At 33.8% G+C, this 20,955-nt stretch overlaps 1 protein-coding gene across 16 annotated transcripts in view; it reads left to right on the forward strand.

Moving 5' to 3' along the window:
* LOC106034976 (cadherin-19) overlaps nucleotides 1-20,955 on the forward strand; it is a 116,496-nt gene that overhangs the window by 55,021 nt on the left and 40,520 nt on the right. For 15 of the 16 annotated variants that reach the window (XM_066992752.1, XM_066992750.1, XM_066992753.1 and 12 more), the window contains one exon: nucleotides 20,282-20,508. In XM_066992752.1, coding sequence (XP_066848853.1) covers nucleotides 20,311-20,508 — 198 coding nt within the window. In that variant the 5' untranslated portion in view covers nucleotides 20,282-20,310. Of the gene's footprint in view, nucleotides 1-20,281; nucleotides 20,514-20,955 lie in introns of those variants that run through there. The other variant, XM_066992751.1, reaches the window with a different exon arrangement.

A 20,955-nucleotide genomic window follows, 5' to 3' on the forward strand; every position in this document is an offset into this window, starting at 1 on the left:
ACTTATAAATTATATAGGTAAATAAGATAGCAATTTAAAGTTCTTGAAGGTTTATTTTGCTTGGCAATGTTATGCTTAAAAGAATTTTACAACTATATTAAACAATATCATATTAAATTCTTGTATGAATAAGTATTAAAATGTCCTGCTCTCATTCTCATGCGGTATAAAGAGTACACATGGCTGTTCATTGTTAGTGTTCTCATAGTATATCCAAGTTGATGACTTCCTCTAAAATACAAAGACTGAAAAATATAAAAGGGATTTAAAGAGACAATGCTTGGCAAATGGAAAAGAAACTGTGGTTACTTACTCTTTTCCTCACAGGGAACATTTTCAGAATGATGAATAGGAGTTGTAGAACATGATAGAACAGCTTACACAGCAATATGAATTATGATGCCTTTCAAAAGTAGTCACAAAAACAAACAAACAAAAAATATATATAAAAAAAACACAGGATGTATTAATTCTTTGTTGTCTTTTAAGAATTTTAAATTGCTATATGAGTTCTAGATCTCAGAAACAAAGTATATCAGGGACAAAGAGCAGATAGGTTTCACTGGATGTGGTCACCACAAGTGAACAGAGCTCACTACTTAGGAGTTTTAACTATGGTGATTAAACATGGGAGTCAAAAAAAGAAAAAGACGTGAATCTCTGTTAAATCATTAATTTGTGTGTTCTAAATGACTGGGAGCACTCTAAAAATGTCAAGAAACCTGCCAAAAAACTTCATAAACAGAGCAGAGAAAGTCATAGTGCAGAAACATGTAAGGTTTTATATAATCCACAATACTCTAAATATTCTCTGCATATTTTATGGAATTGAAAACAGACATACAAGCACACATACAAGTGCTATGTGTTATGTGTTGCCATGAGGAGTATGAATATGCAATCTGCTACAGAAGCTCCCTAGCATCCTTACTCATTAACATTGCAGCCAAGGAGCAGTCCTGTTATCTTCGGACTGTTATCCATGATATTTGGGAGGATATGAAATGGTATTTTTTCTCCAAATGGTGTATGTACATTGCTTCTCTCTTTCATCTGTACAAGAAGAATATAAAAAGAGACCATCATTGCAAAAATTATTTTTATTCAAGGCTTGGTGGTAAAATTGCGTTTTTCTAACACATAGAATTACAACAGAGTAACTCCAAAATTAAATCAGAATTAAATTAGTTGAAGAAGGGTAGCAAAAAGGAAATGGAAATGATCACAATTACATTTAATGGAGTTTGGGTTCTTCTTCTTCTTCTTCTCTTTATTGTTTTTTAAACAGTCACATAACTGTTTATTTAAAATTAATTTGGGTTTCCTTCTCACTTAAATTGTTAGCACAACAATCTCAGTGGCAACAGTTACTTTAAAAAAGCATCACAAGAAATTAACGTTTTAATCCTTATAACTAGAAAATGAGAGATTTCCCTGTTGAATGTTGAAAGACAAATTTTTTTTCTACAGCTGTCTTGACAATCTTAGGTAGCTTTAGCCAATAGGATGTCTTTTAGGCTTGTGAAAATTGGTATCTTTTCTGTGCAGTATTATAAGCAACAGAAGTGCAGAAGTGCCTGCAGTTCTCCTTTGGTCAATGGAGATAGCAACTTGTGTCAATAAAACCCAGCTTTTACCATTATTGTTATTATTATTTTTAATCACATATAGCTGTTTTAGCACTTTTTTTTTTTTTTTTTTTTTTTTTAAGCAGAGAGGATCTTCCCAAGCTATTAGCTGCCCTACTCACTGCTCAATGTCCATGGCATTTGGGGCAGAGCTACAGCCCTGGTATAAGGCAGCTGGTAGCAGTGTTGCTGAAAGAGGCATACTGCAGTTACGGATTGTGCTCACAACACCCTACCCAGCTTCCTGCAGAAAATTGGAGGGAGGGGGTGAAGGTAGAGAGGGATGTGTGCCAGCATGGTGCTGAATAAAACTCCTGTCTTTGCCAGCAAATTGGAAGGCAGTGCTAGGTTCAGTTACTGTCCCGTTCATCTTCCAGTGACTGATCTCTCACTCTGTCCTTCTCCACGAGATGCAGATAGCTGCCAGGGAAGATTAAGGGCATTGCTAGTGCTCTTTTTTATGTATCTCTGTGATATATACTGGCTGGGCCAAAATTTACCCTTAGCAGTAATTCCCAGTGGTAGATGAGCCAGAATGATTTATGTTACTTTATATCCCTTGATGTACCCCTGGAAAATAAAAAGATGTTTCCAGACAAATTAATATGACAACCAGACTTACATAACGAAAAAGTGGTAAGTGTATTGGTTTTCCCCTAACATCAAATTTAACATATAAATTGAATTGGTTTCAAATGCCAGATCATTAGATAGCTAGCGTACAAAGCTATTTTCGTAAAAGACTGACCCATGAGAAATATAAATAGCGTTTGAAAATGTCACATGGAGATAAACTGTGCTGATTGCTCAGCTTTTCATGTGTGTGTTTTCAGGATTGTGCAGATGTTATAAAATTAGACTCATTTTCTGGTGCCTTACATGTAATATTATTCTACTCAGCTCTTTAACTCAGCTATTTTTTTTAAGTCTTATGAAAAGATATCTTCCCATTTAATGATTACAGGAAAATAGAACCTAGACTCAATGACTGCCATGGTTTAAGATCAATTTGAACTTCAGTGTGGAGATTGAATGATCTCAGATACCCAAACACTTTAATCACAGCTATATGTAATTTTTATGAGCCACACAACTCCTTTGTCCCATGCTCTGAGAGATAGCACCATCATTGTAGATCAGCACAGATATCTCCACTGTGTTGTGCACAGCCCAGGATGGGGCCATGGGGGTCTCTGGTGTCTTTTTGGTTCCCTCCCGGGGTCTTCCCACATGTATCCAGGTAGTTCTCCCTACACATACCCCTGTGGTCCCCCCGTATATCTCTGGGGACCCTCCTACATGTACCCCTGAGTTTTCTCCCTAAGTGACCCAAACCCAAACATCAGTTACTGGTTTCACAGACATTATCCAACTGTGATTGCCCATTTGAATCCCCTCGGCACACCACACCACACCAGCCTGTAGCCGTACCTCTCTGGATGATTGCAGCCAACATATATCACTGTTGTAGTAACTGGGTTTCACTTCAGTGTGGTGGGTCCAACTGGGGCTCACATTCTAGCACAGCTGTCACATATGGATAGGTTGCAAATGTCTTAACGTATATGTCATTAGGAGAGGCTAACACAGGGTGGTACTGCGAGTTATCTGAAATGGGAGAAAGAGCCCCCTCAGGTTCGAGGTCAGATCTTGAGCTGTTCTCTCTTCATGAGCAGAGCTAGATAGTTCTTCTACATCCAAACAACCCAGATGAATAACTGCCTCATTTTGGCAATGCATCATTAATGAAACAAAACAGCAACAAAATAATTCTTATTATACTAAGTCTTTAAAACCACACCCAATAGATAACAGATAATAGATACCATTTCCTGAAAATGAAACAAATGTCTCAGAAAAAAAAGAGAAATTCAAAAGCAAGAATTTACCCTGAAATATAAGCTATAAGAAGGGGTTTGTTGCATACATGAAGCATTTGGAAAACTCTGAAATTCATAATCACATTTTCAGATATATCATAAAAATTGGAAACAGAAATAATTCAAAGATGTGAATAACTGGTAAGTTGTCATAAACATACAATTTTACTTTTCTGTACATTTTTTTCCTGTGGTCTTAATTAATTATTATTTTTATTAATAATTTTTAAATATAGCTTTTCCAAAACGATAGCAGATTTTGAAGTGGAGGAATGCTGCTTAAGTCTGAGCTACTATAATGTGATTTTATTTCAAATGTAAACAAGGCAGCACAGCACAAAACATTGCATCATAAAAATAACAGACTGTATTTTGGAGTATTACTAATCATAAAAGTCAGTGAGACTAAAGGATATACAATTTCAATAGGATACCTGAAATTAAACTCTGTTGGAACAATTTCAGTTTTTTATTTACAGACAAAAATTTTAGATTTGTAGTAATTTGCAATTTTTGTGTGTGGGACTATTTTTTTTTAAACTCTTTTTCTGCTGTAGGAACGGTTACTATAGCTAAACCAGGTAAGTGAGATGAGCCTAGAGGTTCATGTAGTGGAACCTACTGAAGAATGAATGAATTGATTGTCAGTAAGACTGAAATTGTATCAACCTGAAAGACATGAAAAAATGTGAGTTTTAATGTATATGTGGCAAAATCACAAAGAATTACAAAGTGAGGAAATACAGAAAACTAAACTTTGCTTTGATTTTTTTTTTAATATCCAAAAGTAACATATTTATTTCATTTCTACACTATGACATTTATTGGAATTTATGATGTACTTCTTATATGGTATGATATCTTAGTAGTCTGACATGTTAATAATAATCTTATTCATCATAACTCATACTACTAAATCAGAAAAAACATTCTACATTCTGATATTTTGATAATTAGCTGTGATAAGGTAAGGATTCAAAATACATAGGTTTCCTGAAGAAACCTATATAATATATATATATTTAATACAATGGAAAACATAAAGAAATGTTCACTCCTTCTTTGGGTAATATCATTCCTCTTGTCCAGTCTATAGACAAATTTTTTCTAAACAGTGCTTATTTTATATTACAAGGTAATTTGTTTCAAGAAAATAAATAGTGTTTTATAAGAATTTCATACATTTTTTTAAACAATATAATCTATAAAACATCTTTGTTGTAGTCTAATTTCCTTTACTAGAATCATCCATCTCTACCTAAAATGCAAAGTATATCTGATAGAGGAATTGAGTTCTATACTCCTAAATGTAAATTAGTACTAACAGATTTAACAAGATGCACATTGATCTTCACTAATATTAATATAAATTCAGAAATGAAAGAACTTGCCCAAAAGTAAATTTCTGTCAAGATGGCAGTAAGGTTAAGAATGTAGTTCATGTGACCTGATTGTAGATATTTAATAGATAATTTATTATCTTAGGTTAATTATCATGAGCTATTCTAGACAGAAATAAGTTGATTTAGACTTTGTACTTAGTTGTCTTTCTTACAATGCTATAAAACATCACTGCCTTTCTCTTTCCATTGACTCCTGGGGGAGCATATTAAGCTAGATCTTTCAGGTGCTTAAATTAATAAATCACATCCTAAGAAAACATGGGAGCCCCAGGCCTTGTATTGTTAAAAATAAAAACACTATCTGTGTTGTAAAAAAATAATTATTCACAGGCATAGAAATAAAATAAGTAAATACTTAGGTTATTAAACAGCCTGTAATGCCCATGTCCACAATAAACACTGCCATCTTTCATCTTCTAGTCACAATTTTTCAATAAAAATGGACTTTATTCCATATTATGTTTTGTTCTTTTGGTAATAGCATTAATTTTTCCACCTTATTTAGCAGTCATATTTAGTAAGCACTGATTTTAAGAGTAGAATTAATTCACACAAATATTATTAATGAAAACAATGTCATGCAGTAATAAAACAGTTACAAGTAAAGCTAAAAAATATAAAAGTAAAATGAAACAGTTTGGACATCATAGCTTTGGTCAAGGCTCTGATATGCTTTGTCAAAGTGACAGCAGATACCTGTGGGGAAGCACCGGATGTTTTTTTACTCAGCAGAAACTGTGAATAAGTTTGATTTAACTGAGGCAGAGAGGCTGCAAATTGATTTCTCGATTCATTTAGGACACAGTTAGAGGTAGCATATAGAAAACCCTAGAGAGAAGAGGACAGCATTACTGTTTCCTTCCTTAATAGGTGTAAAAGGTTGGAACTCTGTCAAGTGGTGGCAAGTTCATCTCTATAAAAGACAATGTAAGGTGTTTGCCTGTCAGACACATTGATTTCTTGATGCAAGGGAGAACTACTGGTGACAATCTCAACAGCTTCTGATGGCTTGCTGCCTCCTGCAGCTGGACAAAGGAGATAAGTGGGGGATGCTGAGCCAACCCAGCCCTGCTGCCATTCACACCACCAAGCTCAGGCATGCAGGCTGCTGCTACATTGATAGCAAATTGCACCAGGTTTATTCATCACAGTCTGCTCTGTCTTCCCCCTTCATGAAGTTAACAGTTAAATATTGATTAAAAATTAGTTCATAATTATTTAAAAATCAATTCAAAAAATCAAATGTAAAGTTGTATGTCCTCCCATCCCTATCTCAAGAGAGGAAAATTAATTTAAAGAAAACAAAAAAGCTTCTTCAAGTTTTGAAAAACTAAGAAGCTACACTGTTTAGTTCTATATGCAGAAAATCCCCAACATTTTTATTTTCAAATTAATTAATAAAAATAATAATTATCAAAAATAATATAATAAAATTATTAATATACTAATTATTATTAATAAAACAACGTATTAATAATTAATAATAATGAAATATAATAAAAACAATAATTATTAAAAAACAAAAGTCAGTAAAGGATTCAGCACCAAAGTCATGATGTCTTAAGAGGGCTTTAGAGAGCATACCACAACAGTAGCTGCTTTGGATTTTCAGGACTTTACTATTAGGCAGATAGCTATTTATATATATCTGTATATATCTTTAGCGAGGTGGGGATTGGTCTATTCTCCCGCATGCCCAGTGATAGGATGAGGGGGAATAGGCTAAAGTTGCGCCAAGCGAGGTTTAGGTTGGATAATAGGAAGAACTTCTTTACCAAACAGTTTGCTAGGCATTGGAATGGGCTGCCCAGGGAAGTGGTTGAGTCACCATCCCTGGAGGTCTTTAAGAGACATTTAGATGTGATATGCTTTAGTGGAGGACTTGTTAGTGTTAGGTCAGAGGTTGGACTGGGTGATCTTGGAGGTCTCTTCCAACCTAGATAATTCTGTGATTCTGTATTTTTTTCATAAAGATCTGTGCATATACTGCTATTTATCATTTATTTAAATAAACTGTATTTAATACAGTTTATAAACTATATATATATATAAAGGTTCCATAATTTGAGGCCATTGTTCATTAACACCACATGTAAACTCCTTAAATTGCAAACGTAACTTGGGGTGGTTTTTATCAGAAGGCATTATCTTGAAATGCAATTTTTCCTTCTGTTCTTTTCCTCCCTCAGCTTTATAGTCAGAAACCAAACCTTGTTCCATTGGCTATTCTCTGAGTGATCTAAAGAAGGACGAGCATGTGGGTTTAGGTGTAGTGAGGTTAGAAGTAGTTCATAAGAACTACTTATATTGTATTAAGGTGCTCAATAAACTGAACACTATACATGAAAAAGTCCTGTGACCTGAAAAGATTAAGCTTAGCCTTGAAAAGAAACAATAACATCTTTACTAAAGAGCTAAAGCTATAAACATGTCGAAAGCATCCCAGTCACTCTCCTATCTTATCAGGCACTTCCTCCCTTCAGACTTTCTCCTGTATTGTATTGGATTGTTCCTTTTCATTCCCCTCGACTTTTTGATTGACTAACTATCTAACATAAAACTATTTTTGAGAGCATGGGGCAGTCAAAGCCCATTTTTCACTATTAAGGAACTGACACCTATTTATTAAATATATATATAATCCATTAACAGTGGACTTTATAGACATACATAATTTATAACCATTACTGTCTGCAGGATATGAGTTCTGGCTTATATAAACTAATGAATTAAGTCTTTGTCCACTCAGTTACTATGGCAATGTTATGGACTTCCCAGCTTCAGCTGGCTTGTAATGAATTAAACAGTTAGCAACTCTGACAGAATCCTGAAATACAGGAAATTATGTGGATGAAACCAGTTTTAAAGGAGGGAGGTATCCGTACAAACATATTTTAGTAAGAACTTAATTTGGGGCAATTTTAAATAATCTGATATAGCGAATTATGGCATCTTTCAGGGCTCATGCATATGCATGTGTTTATATGCATTGAAGTTATTTACTCAGCTGCATAGGAATGAGAGAATGCTCTCAAGCCTGAGAAAAGCTAAATGAGGACAGGAAATATCTAGAAAGAAGGCGTGCTGGTCTCCAGGTCTAAGGCCAAGAGATGTCTTGAAAAATATTTGTTCAGTTCAATGGACTTGAAGTGCTTCTTCGCTACCAATTGCCATGAGCCACCATGAGGGGATGAACCTTGAAAGAAGTCTTACGTGTCATTTTCACAAAACAAACAATCAAAAAATGCCAAAAAAAACCCACACACACAAAAAAAAACCTCCTCCAGACTGTCTCCATGAAGCAGAAATCATTCTAATCAGCACAGGGAACACTGATGGATATTTAACTGCTTCTTACAACTTGGCCTCAGCATGTTAACCTCATGCAGGGCATCACAAAAAGTCCACACAGATCATTATGTGCTAAATAGAAATGCACAGAAAGTTATATCTATGTAATCAAAAGCAAAGAACAGTCAGACCCTTACAAAATTAAAGTGGCATTAAGATGTTTCAGAGCATTTTTAACTTGGTTTTAAATATTTTTAAAAGATTTTCTGTCAACTAATTTGTGTAACTACCACATTTGAAAATTTCATTTTACCCCACATGAAAGTTTTTGCCTGTCTCCAAACAAATATATTTGATTTGTAATGTTACTCATATTTATTCTCCCACCCTGAGATTTTCTTAAAAGATTACTTCTAAGAAAACACACCCATTTATCTCACAAACATACTAATTAATTAATTGAGAGATGGGAAATAGGATCCATGTTTATTTTTCCTGATTTTCTCCATGAGTTGCTAGCTGAAGTTGCCATGAAATATAAAAGTTACCAATATAAATAGTCATAAAACTGACAGAAATGCGTATGACAGAAATAGTCCTGATCATATTTTGCCTGCTGAACACCGGAAGTTTCTAATTTTTACAGGCATATCTCCCATGTCAAACATTGATTATTACACAGTTGCTTCTATTTAAGAAAATTTATACATATCAGAAAGAAAAAAAGTTACAGAAGAAATTAAAACTCTGTTATAAAATGTCAGCTTTAGCCATAATATATTTTCACGTTTCATTTAATTATTTACTTATTTTAGCCTTACCTTGTTACTTTGATTCTTTAATCATAAGATTTACTCATGAAAGTAATATTTCACCTTTACACATTCTTTGGAATTATTTAAAAGAAACACAGAAATTCAGGAAGTGTTATCTGTAACATCTCTGGATAAGATTGTTATTTGCAAAGGCCTCATGTTTCTACCTTAGGCTAACTCCTAAGCCTTTTGTCTCCTGCTTTTCCATGCTGTTTTCTATGGTTCTTTGAAATTTTCTCAGAATACTTCTTCCTTCCCTAAACTCTGTTTCTTTCTTAACATCAAAACTTACTTTGCTTTTATGTGCTGTGCCACTTCATCAGCAAAGTCTGATCACAGTAACTTCTATAATTTTCTTAATTCGTTTTCTTTTTTCCTCCTTTGGTGTGGAGAAATTATTTTGACTGCAATGAACAACACTACTGTCATGGCACCAACACTGGCCTTCAGTGGTTTTAATATTCTTTTGAAAGAACTAGGAGAGCACTTAATAATTACTTTTGCTTTCTGCCAGACATGGGGCTTTTGCATTGAATTTCTGCGGTTCTTCCAGACTGCAGCTAAAAGGATACAAAAATATTTCAGAAGTACTATCTTGGAATAATATCTGTTGAGCTAAACTGGATATACCTTTAGATTTTAGTTAATTCTGACTCTTGAAGCTGAAGAGAAAATCAAAAAATGCAACAGAACAGCTTGCTGGTTTCCACAGCCCTGATCTGTGGCAGCGTGCACAGACTGGATGGAAATTCATGCATCCTGTGAATGTCTGTGAATAAATGGCCCACGACACACCATACCGAGTGTTTCTTTCCAGTCTAGGCCTGACTCCATGTCCAGCTTCTTACTGTCCTATAAGGACATTTCACTATGTGAAAATGAAGTCATCCCATTACCTTAATCTGGAATTTTAAGAGCACCAGATTCTTCTACTCCTTCACTTCTCAATGTTGATTCCTACCCTATTAATCTCAGGCTAGCCAGGATTTAATTTCAGTGTGAATGCTTCCTGTTTCTACCTGTGCTTTACTTCTTGGTTCAAGAAGCCTTTCTGAGTGAAAGAAAAAGTAGGTGATGAAGTTTAAAAACATTGAGTTTCTGTATTTTAACATTTTTGTAATATATCATGTACTAAGGACACCTGCTTAGTTTGCAATACAAAGCTAAGGCTACAGAATACATGGGCATTCTTGAAATAAACAAAATTACTTTGTGAATGACCCATAGGGACTCTGGCTAAACAACAAAATATGGTGCATTTTAATTTTTACACATTTTACTATGAAGTAAATTATATTTAAAAAAATAGAAAGATATATGATTGAGAGAGGACATTGAACAGAGAAGCAACAGGGCCTCACACAGTAACGAGAGGATACATAAAGATACATAAATACATAAAGATTCAAGAGAAAAAAAAATAAAAACTTTCATAAAGATGCAATAAACTTATTGTAGATGAGTCACAGTGGTGGGGACAGCAGTGGTGGGTGAGCAAGTAGTTCATCAATTCAAGATCCAAACAGAAAAACAGGTTTTAAGTGAAGAATGAGAAAACAGTGGAGGGGAAGCCTCAGTTCCTTTCTAATTGAGAAAGGATAATTCAACATAAGATGAGAAGAGGAAGGATCATGTCGTGATAAGGTGAATATTGGTTGGAAAAGGAAAAGGAATGAAGAGTTAAAGATGCAGAACAGAAAACAAGGTGAAATGACAAAATATTTAACTATCTTCAACTGTGTGTCCTGAACTTTTTTTTCTTTTTTTTTTTTTGTTTGTTTTTTTAACTAAGAGTATTAGTCCAGAAGATAAGCAATCTTATGAACTAATAACAATAACTAGCCATTCTCCATTGCTCTCACTGTTTAGGTGGTGGTGGTTGGTTGTCTTTTTTTTTTTTTTTTTTTTTTCTTCTAAGATCATGTAATATTCTTGAAGAAAGACCAGAATTTAAGGGCATCAAATAAATTTTACCTGAAGTAGGTATGGGTTTTCAAGGCAAATAATCACTAAGAACTATTCAAAGTTTACTTCCTACAATTTAAAAAACATAACAAACAGTACAATCAGAACAATGATTTTCAGAATAGTAAGTTTCAACATCAACAACAAAAAAGCTGTGTTTCTGACATTCTAATTAGTGGGTTTTTAGGTAAAAAGGAATTTGTAATTAATAAGAAAGACTCAAGGTATTTTAATTTGATTCCAAGTAAGGACTGAACTATGTTGAATGATCATGGAAGTATAAATGGTAATTTCCCCCCCCCCCCCCCCCCCCCCCCCCCCCCCCCATTTGACAGGAAAAGCTATATTACATGTACTAAGTAGCTAGCAAGAGGATTGGACAAACTGGGGCTTTATTTTCTGGAAAAGTATACACTCCTTTCATGAAAGTAATCAACAAAATTAAATCTTTGAGATATCCCATGAAGAAGAGACATCTTGGCTATTCATGTCAAGGACTAGGTCGAGGATACTATGCAACTGAAAAGACTGGAACTAAAAATTATTTATTTATTTATTTATTTATTTATTTATTTATTCTAGACTGAAATTATTCTCTGATGTTCTGTTAGGATACAGGAATATCATAGGAATTTAAAGTAACTCATATCCACACAGTATCCTTTAAAGACTTTTTAGAGTGTGAAATATCAGTAGCTAGAAAAGGCATTGTATTATTAGGAATTGTGTATTTGTGATTTTGAATTTCATAAAATGTGATTCCATTAAAAAACTGTTTAATCTCTGCACAATTTACAAATCTGATGGGGTATATTGGGTTATACCTGGAATATTTTATTCCAAAACTTGAAACTGAACAGCAAAGAAAATAAAACCTGGTTGAAGATCTTTGATATGAAATTTACCATGCAACAACATTTTTGCTGGCCTAGATGACCTAATGCTTGGTTCCTGTCCCCCTCTCAATATCTCATTGCCTGAAAAGTGCTTACAAAGTTGAATGAAATCAAATAAGAACCACATTGAATTAATATAACTATGGCATAAGAAACAGATAAGAAAAGGATACTAGCCTTTAACATAACTGATAATTTGTGTGAAGAAAGAGGATGAAATGTGTTCCTGGTTGATGAGCAGAACAGTGAATCTATATATTTAAAGAAAAAAAATGAATAAAGCAGGGAGACCTAAATATGGAGACAAGCCTCTGCTCACTAGGAGCTAAATAGAACCGAAATTGTCATTACTACTGTCATTGCAGGAGGTAATGGAAGATTCATCAACTGAAATTTAGACTAAGAGAATAAAATCTAAGAAACAATATTATCCTGTTAGAAGTTTGTCAATTAAGTCTTTTCCATCCATCTCAACTTATCATGATTCTGAAAACTATACATATTCTTCAGTTTGTTTCCTCTATCTGAAAGCAGGCAAATTCTGTTTTTCTTGTCTCATATTACTGCAAGTTTTCTGAGGGATGGTGCATTCTTTCAGAATTCTTTCATCATTTTTCCAAATGACATCCATTGTGGTGGTGCATAGGGTGGGAACACTGTGTGCTGACCCGGGTTTTTTGTTTTGTTTTGTTTGTTTTGTTTTAGTTCTATTTTTATGTTAAGTATTAGAGGAAATATTCTAGCTTATAATGGAAAGTCTTGTTAAAAGTAATCCTTCACTTCTTTATTCACCTCATTGTCAGTGTTTTATTAATAATCAGAACACAAAGTTAGATATTGAAAATAAAATATATTATTTTTTTTCGTTTTTTTTTTTTTTTTATGTGAAAGCATGCATTATTTAACTCTTTGTAGGGATTTAGGATTTTTTAAGTTTTTAGGATTATTTATTTCATTTAAAATGTATCCAGGAATGTCTCCTTAAATATAAGAGTTTGAATCTGATTTAATTCTAGTTTCCTATTGGCATAACCTGGATGATTTCATTTAAGGGTGCTTCTGATTTAGCTCATTTTATGTGGAGAATTGACTCAGAAGCCAAAACCACAAGTTTAGCAATACATCAGGACATGTCAAAAAGCATCAGCTTAACTGAAATGTTTAAAATTATTTTTATCCTTGGGTGTTTCATGTTTAGGGGAGTTAAATCTCCTCAGAAACCATGGGAAAGGTGAATTCATTTAGTTATTAATGTCTGTAAGAAATTATGAATGAAAGCAAAAAGGAACATGAATCCTGAAAAGAGTTTTGGAGCATTTCATGAAGTGTTTTCCTGAAGATCATCTGGCAAACAGATTCAAGTGTGAATCACAGAATGTGGTCCTTTACATCATTATGCTGACAAGTGGTTCTTCAGTACTGAGTGGTATCCTGTGGAGCTGAAAATGTTCCAATAGGATTTGCCCAGTGAATCAAACGTTGTAATTGGATTTGCTACTTCTTTACAATAAAAAGCAAATTCCAGAAGGCAAGTAATTTTTGTTTTTACTGTGTATGTGTGTTGGTCTTTTTAATTAGCAAAATATTTATGAAAAAAGACATGGTTTTAGTCATAAGTTTCAATATTTCAAATTGTCTTAAAAATAAATAATTGTCATAGTTAAAGAAAGCTAAAATTAAATATATATATCTTTATTTTAATGTGTATAGAGCAGTATACCACCACAGATCTAACAATCTCTTAGCATCTCAGCATCTGTTTACTAAATTGAATTTTTTATTTATTTTATTATTACTATTATTTTTTGTCTAAATATAATTGCTAAAGCTGTTGAAGGACTGCAGAAAATGAACATATTTACTTCTAATGTCAAGTTCTCAGATAGAACATTTCAACTTTTCTTTAGCTCAGAAACGTCTGGACTGAAGTATGGCAGAATAGTTTGTGAAAAAGAACATAATATAATCCTTAATTTACCAGTGTTTAGATAAAAACATGTAGATATGCCTACTTCATTTTCTCACGGAGAAGAAAAGAAAAATAAAGTAGGAGTATCTGTATCTCTTGTCTATGAAACTGTATAACAACTTTTATTCTTCAGTTAATAACATGTGGAGTCTTCCACTAGAAGAGGAGATGCCACACCGACTTGGGAAAAATTTTTAAGGATAAATCAGTTTTGGAGAATCTGCTGGAGCTCCTGTGTGTGTGTGTCAGTGCAATATTATCCATTACACCTTTGGGGAATTTGAGTAGATTCCAAAAGCCTCCTTTAAGTTTTGTTTATTTCTTTTTGATGTCCCTGATTTAATTTTAATATTCTTCTAGTTCCAGCTGAAAGCCAGTAACGTAAGAATTTATATGGGCTCCACCCATATCTTAACCAGCACTTCCAAAGGTCACTGCCACAGAATGAAAGCTATCTGTCCAAGTCCTGCCTACCAGAAGTTTATCTGTCCCCACAGAGCTATGCTCTGTTGATAGAAATAGTGTAGGTGATGCTTTCTTTGCCCCAGAGACTTTTTGGATGGGATGTGTTGCCTTTAGCAGGCTGTTTCTAAAGGGGCTCCAAGGAATTGCAGTTGGAAGACTTAGGCTTCCTTCTCCTACGGGCATGACTGAAGTGTCTGAAGCTTCACTTTCAGCTCTGCATCATATGATTGACAGAAGAGAGTGAAATAATGATTTCATGTTTTTCAAATCATGAGAATCTTTGTCCACAGCAGAGGTAGCAGTCACCTAAGGGAAGACAAATATAGACCCAGAAATAATGAGCTGGTTTCAGCTGCATGTATGTCTGGGAAACTGCAGATCAATAACCAATTGCTCAGCTCTAAAAATACTGGTGGACCAGGCCTGAAAAGACTGGCTATCTCCTCTTCTATATTCATAGCCACTAGCAAATAAGTATTTTGCAGCTAGCTATATAAGACAAAATTCATAAAAAATATGAACACCAATAGTCACTGGCTTTAATTCTGGCTCCCTGTTGGTCTACTCATGTCTTTTGGTGATTAAAATAGTTCCACTGAAGGAATGAGAACAAACAAGATATACCGTGGTTTAAGGTTGTAAAGCAGGTAATATGTTTCTCCGTACTGTCTATATTAACTTTAGCTGAACAGGGAATGAATCTCCCATTTGTTTTCTTCAGCCATAGTAGGAAATCTCATCATTCAGCTTTGACCTTTCCCCTCATTTAAAACAAATGTCCTACCTTTCCCTACATTCCTACATACTTTTGATACTAGTGATAGGATTTGAAAAATAAATATCACAATTTGAAATTTTAAAAGATGTTTCATTTCTCTAGTACGTACAGACTTCTGCCAACTGCTTGTTGGGCATTGAAAGCTCAGTTTTTTGTCATCTGAAATGTCAATAGGGTTTTTTCTGTATTGCCACAGATACTCTAGTAAAGTGATGGGGTGTTAATATACTGCCTAAAAAGATAATCAGCACACCATTATAAAGCAATAGCAATGACTGTATTTCTAGTCAGTCAGCTCTACATTGATTAAAATCCACAGACTTAAAGGCACTAATAAACTAACAAATTAATTTCTCTAAAGCTATTTTGTTCATGTATAACTGACAGATAATTACTCTGGCAATTCTATGTAATAGTTTGAAGTCCTTCCCTAATGGTATCATTTCATATTTACAAAATGAAGAAAATAATGTCCCAATTAGAATAAAATGAAATTTATGTCACATTCATAACATATAAGTAATTGCTCTCCAAGTAAGTGAAGTGCTGGGTGACTAGTGAAGACACACGTAGCTGTTAATGTGTTAATATGCAATACCAGTCAATATGATTTGGTCAAATGTCACATCAAGATGTGCGTTAAAGGAGACACTTCTCAAGGTTAAGTAATAGCTTTTAAAATAACTAGTCATGCACAGACTAGCAAGGCTGTTGTTGATATAGCTCTAATTAATTGACTGAAGATATTACATTTTAGATGTTAGCTCTTCTCGCCAGAGTATAATTAAATTTGGCATACTTGTTAGATGTAGCAGTCCAAATTATCAAAAACACAATGTGTGAAAGACATAAAGTCAAAAAAGACTCAACTAAAATATTTAGATTCAGTACAAATAAAGCTAAAACAATATTAAGCGCTAAACTAATTTAAAAAAAAAAAAAGAAAAAAGAAAGAAAAAATCATGCAAAAACAAAACAACAACAACAACAAAAAAACATAAGCTCAGAGGTATTATTGAAAAGGTGACCTGAGCAGGACTGGTATCCACTCACATAAATAAATAAAAAATGCACGATGTATAGGTGGCATATGAAAACAGCGATATTCAGTAAAATACAAAGTTTAAATAACAACATTTTTTTTAATTTGTTTACTTCCCACTATTGTTTTTTACCAACTCAGCAAAATGTTACTGTTATAGTAGTGACTTACCCTGTGCTAATCTGCAATCAAGAATCCTACATAGCTGGAGCTAAATATACCATATTTATTCTTAAAAGTTTAATATGCCTTTTTCTGGTCTCATCACATAAAATTCTTAAAACATGTGAAGAATGGAAAACTTACATACAATATATCTTGACAGTGATTGGAAATAATTAAATCATGGATAAAAAAACAGTGAAAATGGTAAAGAGTTTCTACCATAACAAATCTGTATAAAATATTGTTTTCTACGTGAAATTCACAAAGTGTAAGAAGCAGCAAGTATAAGATTGTCTACCATTTTGCACACAATGAAAGATTGTATCAATTGCTCTACTGATATTACAAAAATAAGCAAATAAATAAATAAATTATGTTTAAGTTTCAAAACAAAACATTTGCTAAGTTTAAGTATCAAGACAAAAAAAAAGAAAACATATACATTAAATAAAGTAGTGTGTGTATGTATGTGTGTTGGGGGGGGGGGCTGCTAATTGCTTGAGGGTTATACGAGTATTATAGCTTAAGTGTCTACCACATTGGGTGGAGCCTAAAGAGTCCAATGAAAAAGAGTTACTGTCAAAACAACACTGATGCACGAAAGAAAACTCACATCATGTGAGGCCTTTGCTTGAGACAAGAATCGTGTTTCAGAAACTGGCTAATAATTAATTTGATTATCTCACGTGAATTGTTCTATTTTTCTGTTGTTGTTTATTTGATATTATAAAAACAAGCAAAGACAACACAAAAATTCAGAAAAGGAGTTACCTTTGAAATGACCATTCATTTTCAAGATTTTATTTAGTTTCATTCTTTCGTTATTGTTTCTGCACAAAACTTTAAGGACAGAAAGAACTGTTTTCCTCAGGAGTCACTGTTTCAAATTCCCGCAGTAAAACAGGATCAAGTACACATATATGTATTAGATGATTCTAATAATATCTAGTTAACATCTACCTTGTTACTATGTTTTGGTATGTTTTTATTCCCTAATTGTAAGACTTTTCTTATAGAAAGTTGTTGTTATTGTTGTTGTTATTATTATTGATAATGGTTTGTTAAAAAATTAAGCTGTTTTGTCCTTATTCTTCAGCTAACAGTAATTATCCTCATTATCTCTCATTCTATATATATTAATATTTTAGAAGGCTGTTATTTCACTCTTATTTTTTCCATCAGCACACAAATTACTTCATGATATCCCAGAGGGTGGATATTTAGAACCTTTTCCTCTTCCTATTATTGTTCTTGAAATGTTAGGCAGTAAAAGGTATTATTTTGTAATGCAATGACCTGGTCATAATTCATAATAAATTACTGTTATTATGACATTGGGAATACAAAACCAAGTCAGACTACCAGGACATCTAAAGCTAATATCGAGTTTCAAATGGTGTCAGGATTTCATCTGGGGACAATACTAGAACAAACCAAAGTACTCCACCACTTTGTACCAAGAGGTAAATCTGTCCCTAGTGTAGAGGAAAATCATGGGTTTCACTGGATATAAAACTGTAGCCTACTTATCACAACCACAATTGATATTGTCATTGCTCTGTTCTCAATATCAGTCTTTATTAAACCAGTCTAATCCAACACAAGTGAGAGAGAGTGAAGATGTACTACTTCCTGAAGAATAGGACAGGAGCAGAAATATGGTCCCGATTTCTCGTACTCCCTTGGGAAATTATTAGTGAGAGCTCATTTGTTCATCTATGAAAATACATTTGTCTTCTTTTTAATGAGGGATTATTCTATTAAGAATTTGTCTATTTTTTTCATATTATTATATTACCTAAAAGCTCTGTTCTTTTACTAATCCTCCATTCTGCTACATATTATAGCTATAACACAGACTACAAGGTCATTTCATTTACAATAACCTTACAATTAGGGGAATACAAGAAACAACTGAGAGGGGAAGACAGATGAGTACCAGACAACACTAGTCACTGTGATAGGCAGCAGTCTCAGCACAGAACTGCCTTAAAAACTGTGAACTCTTTTTTTCCTTTAAGTAGGTAATACTGTTTGTTGTTGTTATTGCTGTTGTTTTAAAGAAAGATAAGAAATCAGAAATTAGTTTCTGGTTATTTTGTAAGAGTTACTTCTGAGAGTGAGTTGAAGTTTGGAGAATAGAAAGAAGGCAATTGTTTGCAGCTATTGGGTTTATAAAGAATGGCAACTTATGCTGGCCAAAAGCTGGAGGCAGTGTCTAAATGCCAGATGAGTAGGAAGATGCTCAAGTAAATGTGCTCTGAAATGTCTTGAAAGTAATGGCAAATTGAATATGTTTGATGTAGCAGAGAAGGGAAAAACAGAAAGACATACAACTCTGAATTTCCTTACATAGCTTTATGTTTTTTTGTTTGTTTTTTAATAATTTGCTCAGCATCTGTATTTTCAATTAAAAGTCACACTATACACATAACAAATAGTGTGCAACATCTCAAAATTTGAAAATATTTATTTTTCTACAATATGTCAGAGATGCTGAGTAGAGGGGAAAGATCGCCTCTCTTGACCTGCTGAGATACTTTGCCTAATGTAGCCTAGAAAATCATTAGCCTTCTTAGTGGCCAGGGCACATTGATGACTCGTTTTCAACTCGGTGTCCATCAGGACATCTTACAGACTTAGGATAATTAGTAATTTTCCACAGCAAACTGAAACAAGAGAGTACACAAGTCACACCCCCTCCATTCAAATCTCATCTTGCACTGTTATAGCATTTGAAGTTGAATAACAAAATGTATACAGAACTGGAACCAACATTCTAACTTCTACAATTCTATATGTCTTACTGTTAAAACTCCTTTATCTTTTTCTCAGTAATCATATAGACACAGATTACATTTTAACAGAATTAAGTTTAACATCATATCAAATCTGGAAGGAAAGGAATAAATGTCTACATGATATCTCTGTTATTTTAAGCAATTACAATATTTTCCTTTGCAAAAGACAGGTGTTGATAGCTCTATTATTAAACCGTGATTTTAAAAGACATATAAATTTGTATTTTATCCTGAATAGATAAACGGTTTATGGATTTTTCAGGCCTAAATTAAAAGCAGCCATATATATATATATAAATGTATGTGTATATTTCCAGTGTGTTGTACAAACTGACTGCCATGAGATAAATTCATAAACCAAACTTTGTTCTTGCATAGAAAATGCTATTCTTCCTGGCTAAAGACTTGAAGAAAATTTCTAGATCCATTGCCAAGTAAGGTTTTCAGAAGTAAATGTGTGGCAAGGGTTTTCAGAATTCTCCTCTTTGCCTCTTAGAAGATGGCGATTATCAACTGACAATTGCACTTTATTTAAAATTCAGTTTTATTTATTGTGCCAAAAATCACAGGAAAGAACATAATAGCATATAGTTTGTGCAAAGACATGCTTTTCTACATGGTACCCTAGTTCCTTTGGCATTTTTGTTGGTGTTTTGCTGACTTCGGAAAGAGGAAAGAAGAGGTTAAAAAAAAAAAAAAAAACAGCTCTGGCACCGCTCTGTTTCAGTTGTCAGTCATCATGGCCACTGAGGGTAGTCGTGCACCCTTCAGGCAGTTCTGTAACTGCTGCTCAAAATGAGCCCTGTCTAAGTAGAAACATACAATTATCCCAATCAAATTATTCCTAGGCTACACAATGCAATTACCCAGCTTAATTTGAAGATGAATTAATTGGAGGATGATTTTCCTTTTTTTGCATAAAAAGTCCCTGTGTAGGATATTCATAAAGGCAAGTTAAACATTTGACTTTCATGCCAGAGTCTCTAAAAGTATCTCAATTTTAATCAGAAACAGACTTTGTTTCAACTCTTTCCTTTTAGGAAGAGGTTTTAACATTGCAAATCAGCTCTTACATTTGCACAGAATATATAAGTAAAAGTAAGAAGACAAAAGAAGACAAAAGTGATGCCTTTGTGAAACTTTGTCTAAGGTATTTATTTTTTTTTCTTCTCCTCTTTGACAGATGAAAATTGATTGAAGAGAGGCTTCAGCATGAATTGTTCCACTTTGCTATGTCTCATGCTGACAGTGGTTCAGCTTTGGCTTTGCTCTCCAACCACACAGAACCACAGTGCCCAAAACACAGATCAGTTTTTCACAACAGTTCGAAGAGTAAAGCGTGCCTGGATATGGGAGCCGCTTTTTGTAACTGAGGAACAGACCTCAAGGATGCCTGTGTATGTTGGACAGGTATGGTAAGTCATGATGCAAGGATAGTGCAAGGTTAGATTTAAAGTGCTGATTATCATCTTACTGCCTTGACTTGGAAGATCAACCATCCTCATTGACCTGGAAATATCAAGAAAGATACAAAAAGTGCTGAGGTAGCTGTAATCAGGCAGCACAACATCTCAACTTTACTGCAACCTGATTTAGGGTCAGAGAACTCCCTGGGCTAAAGGTCATGGCTCCACTGTCAAGGAAACACCACTCGCATCCTGTTACTAAAACTAAATCTGTGCAGAGTAGCTGAAGGTACCAAGCTGAAATTTTTCTGTCTTCTAAATGAAAGTTAAGGACTCATTTATCAACATTTGGCAACTTGCTTGTGCTATTTTTGGCACTTCATCAAAGAAGCCATAGTGAGTGCAGTTTACAAACAGTATTTAGCATGATTTTCTATTACACTAAGTAGCA

Source organism: Anser cygnoides, chromosome 2 (genome assembly GCF_040182565.1).
Source record: "Anser cygnoides isolate HZ-2024a breed goose chromosome 2, Taihu_goose_T2T_genome, whole genome shotgun sequence".
NCBI lineage: Eukaryota > Metazoa > Chordata > Aves > Anseriformes > Anatidae > Anser > Anser cygnoides.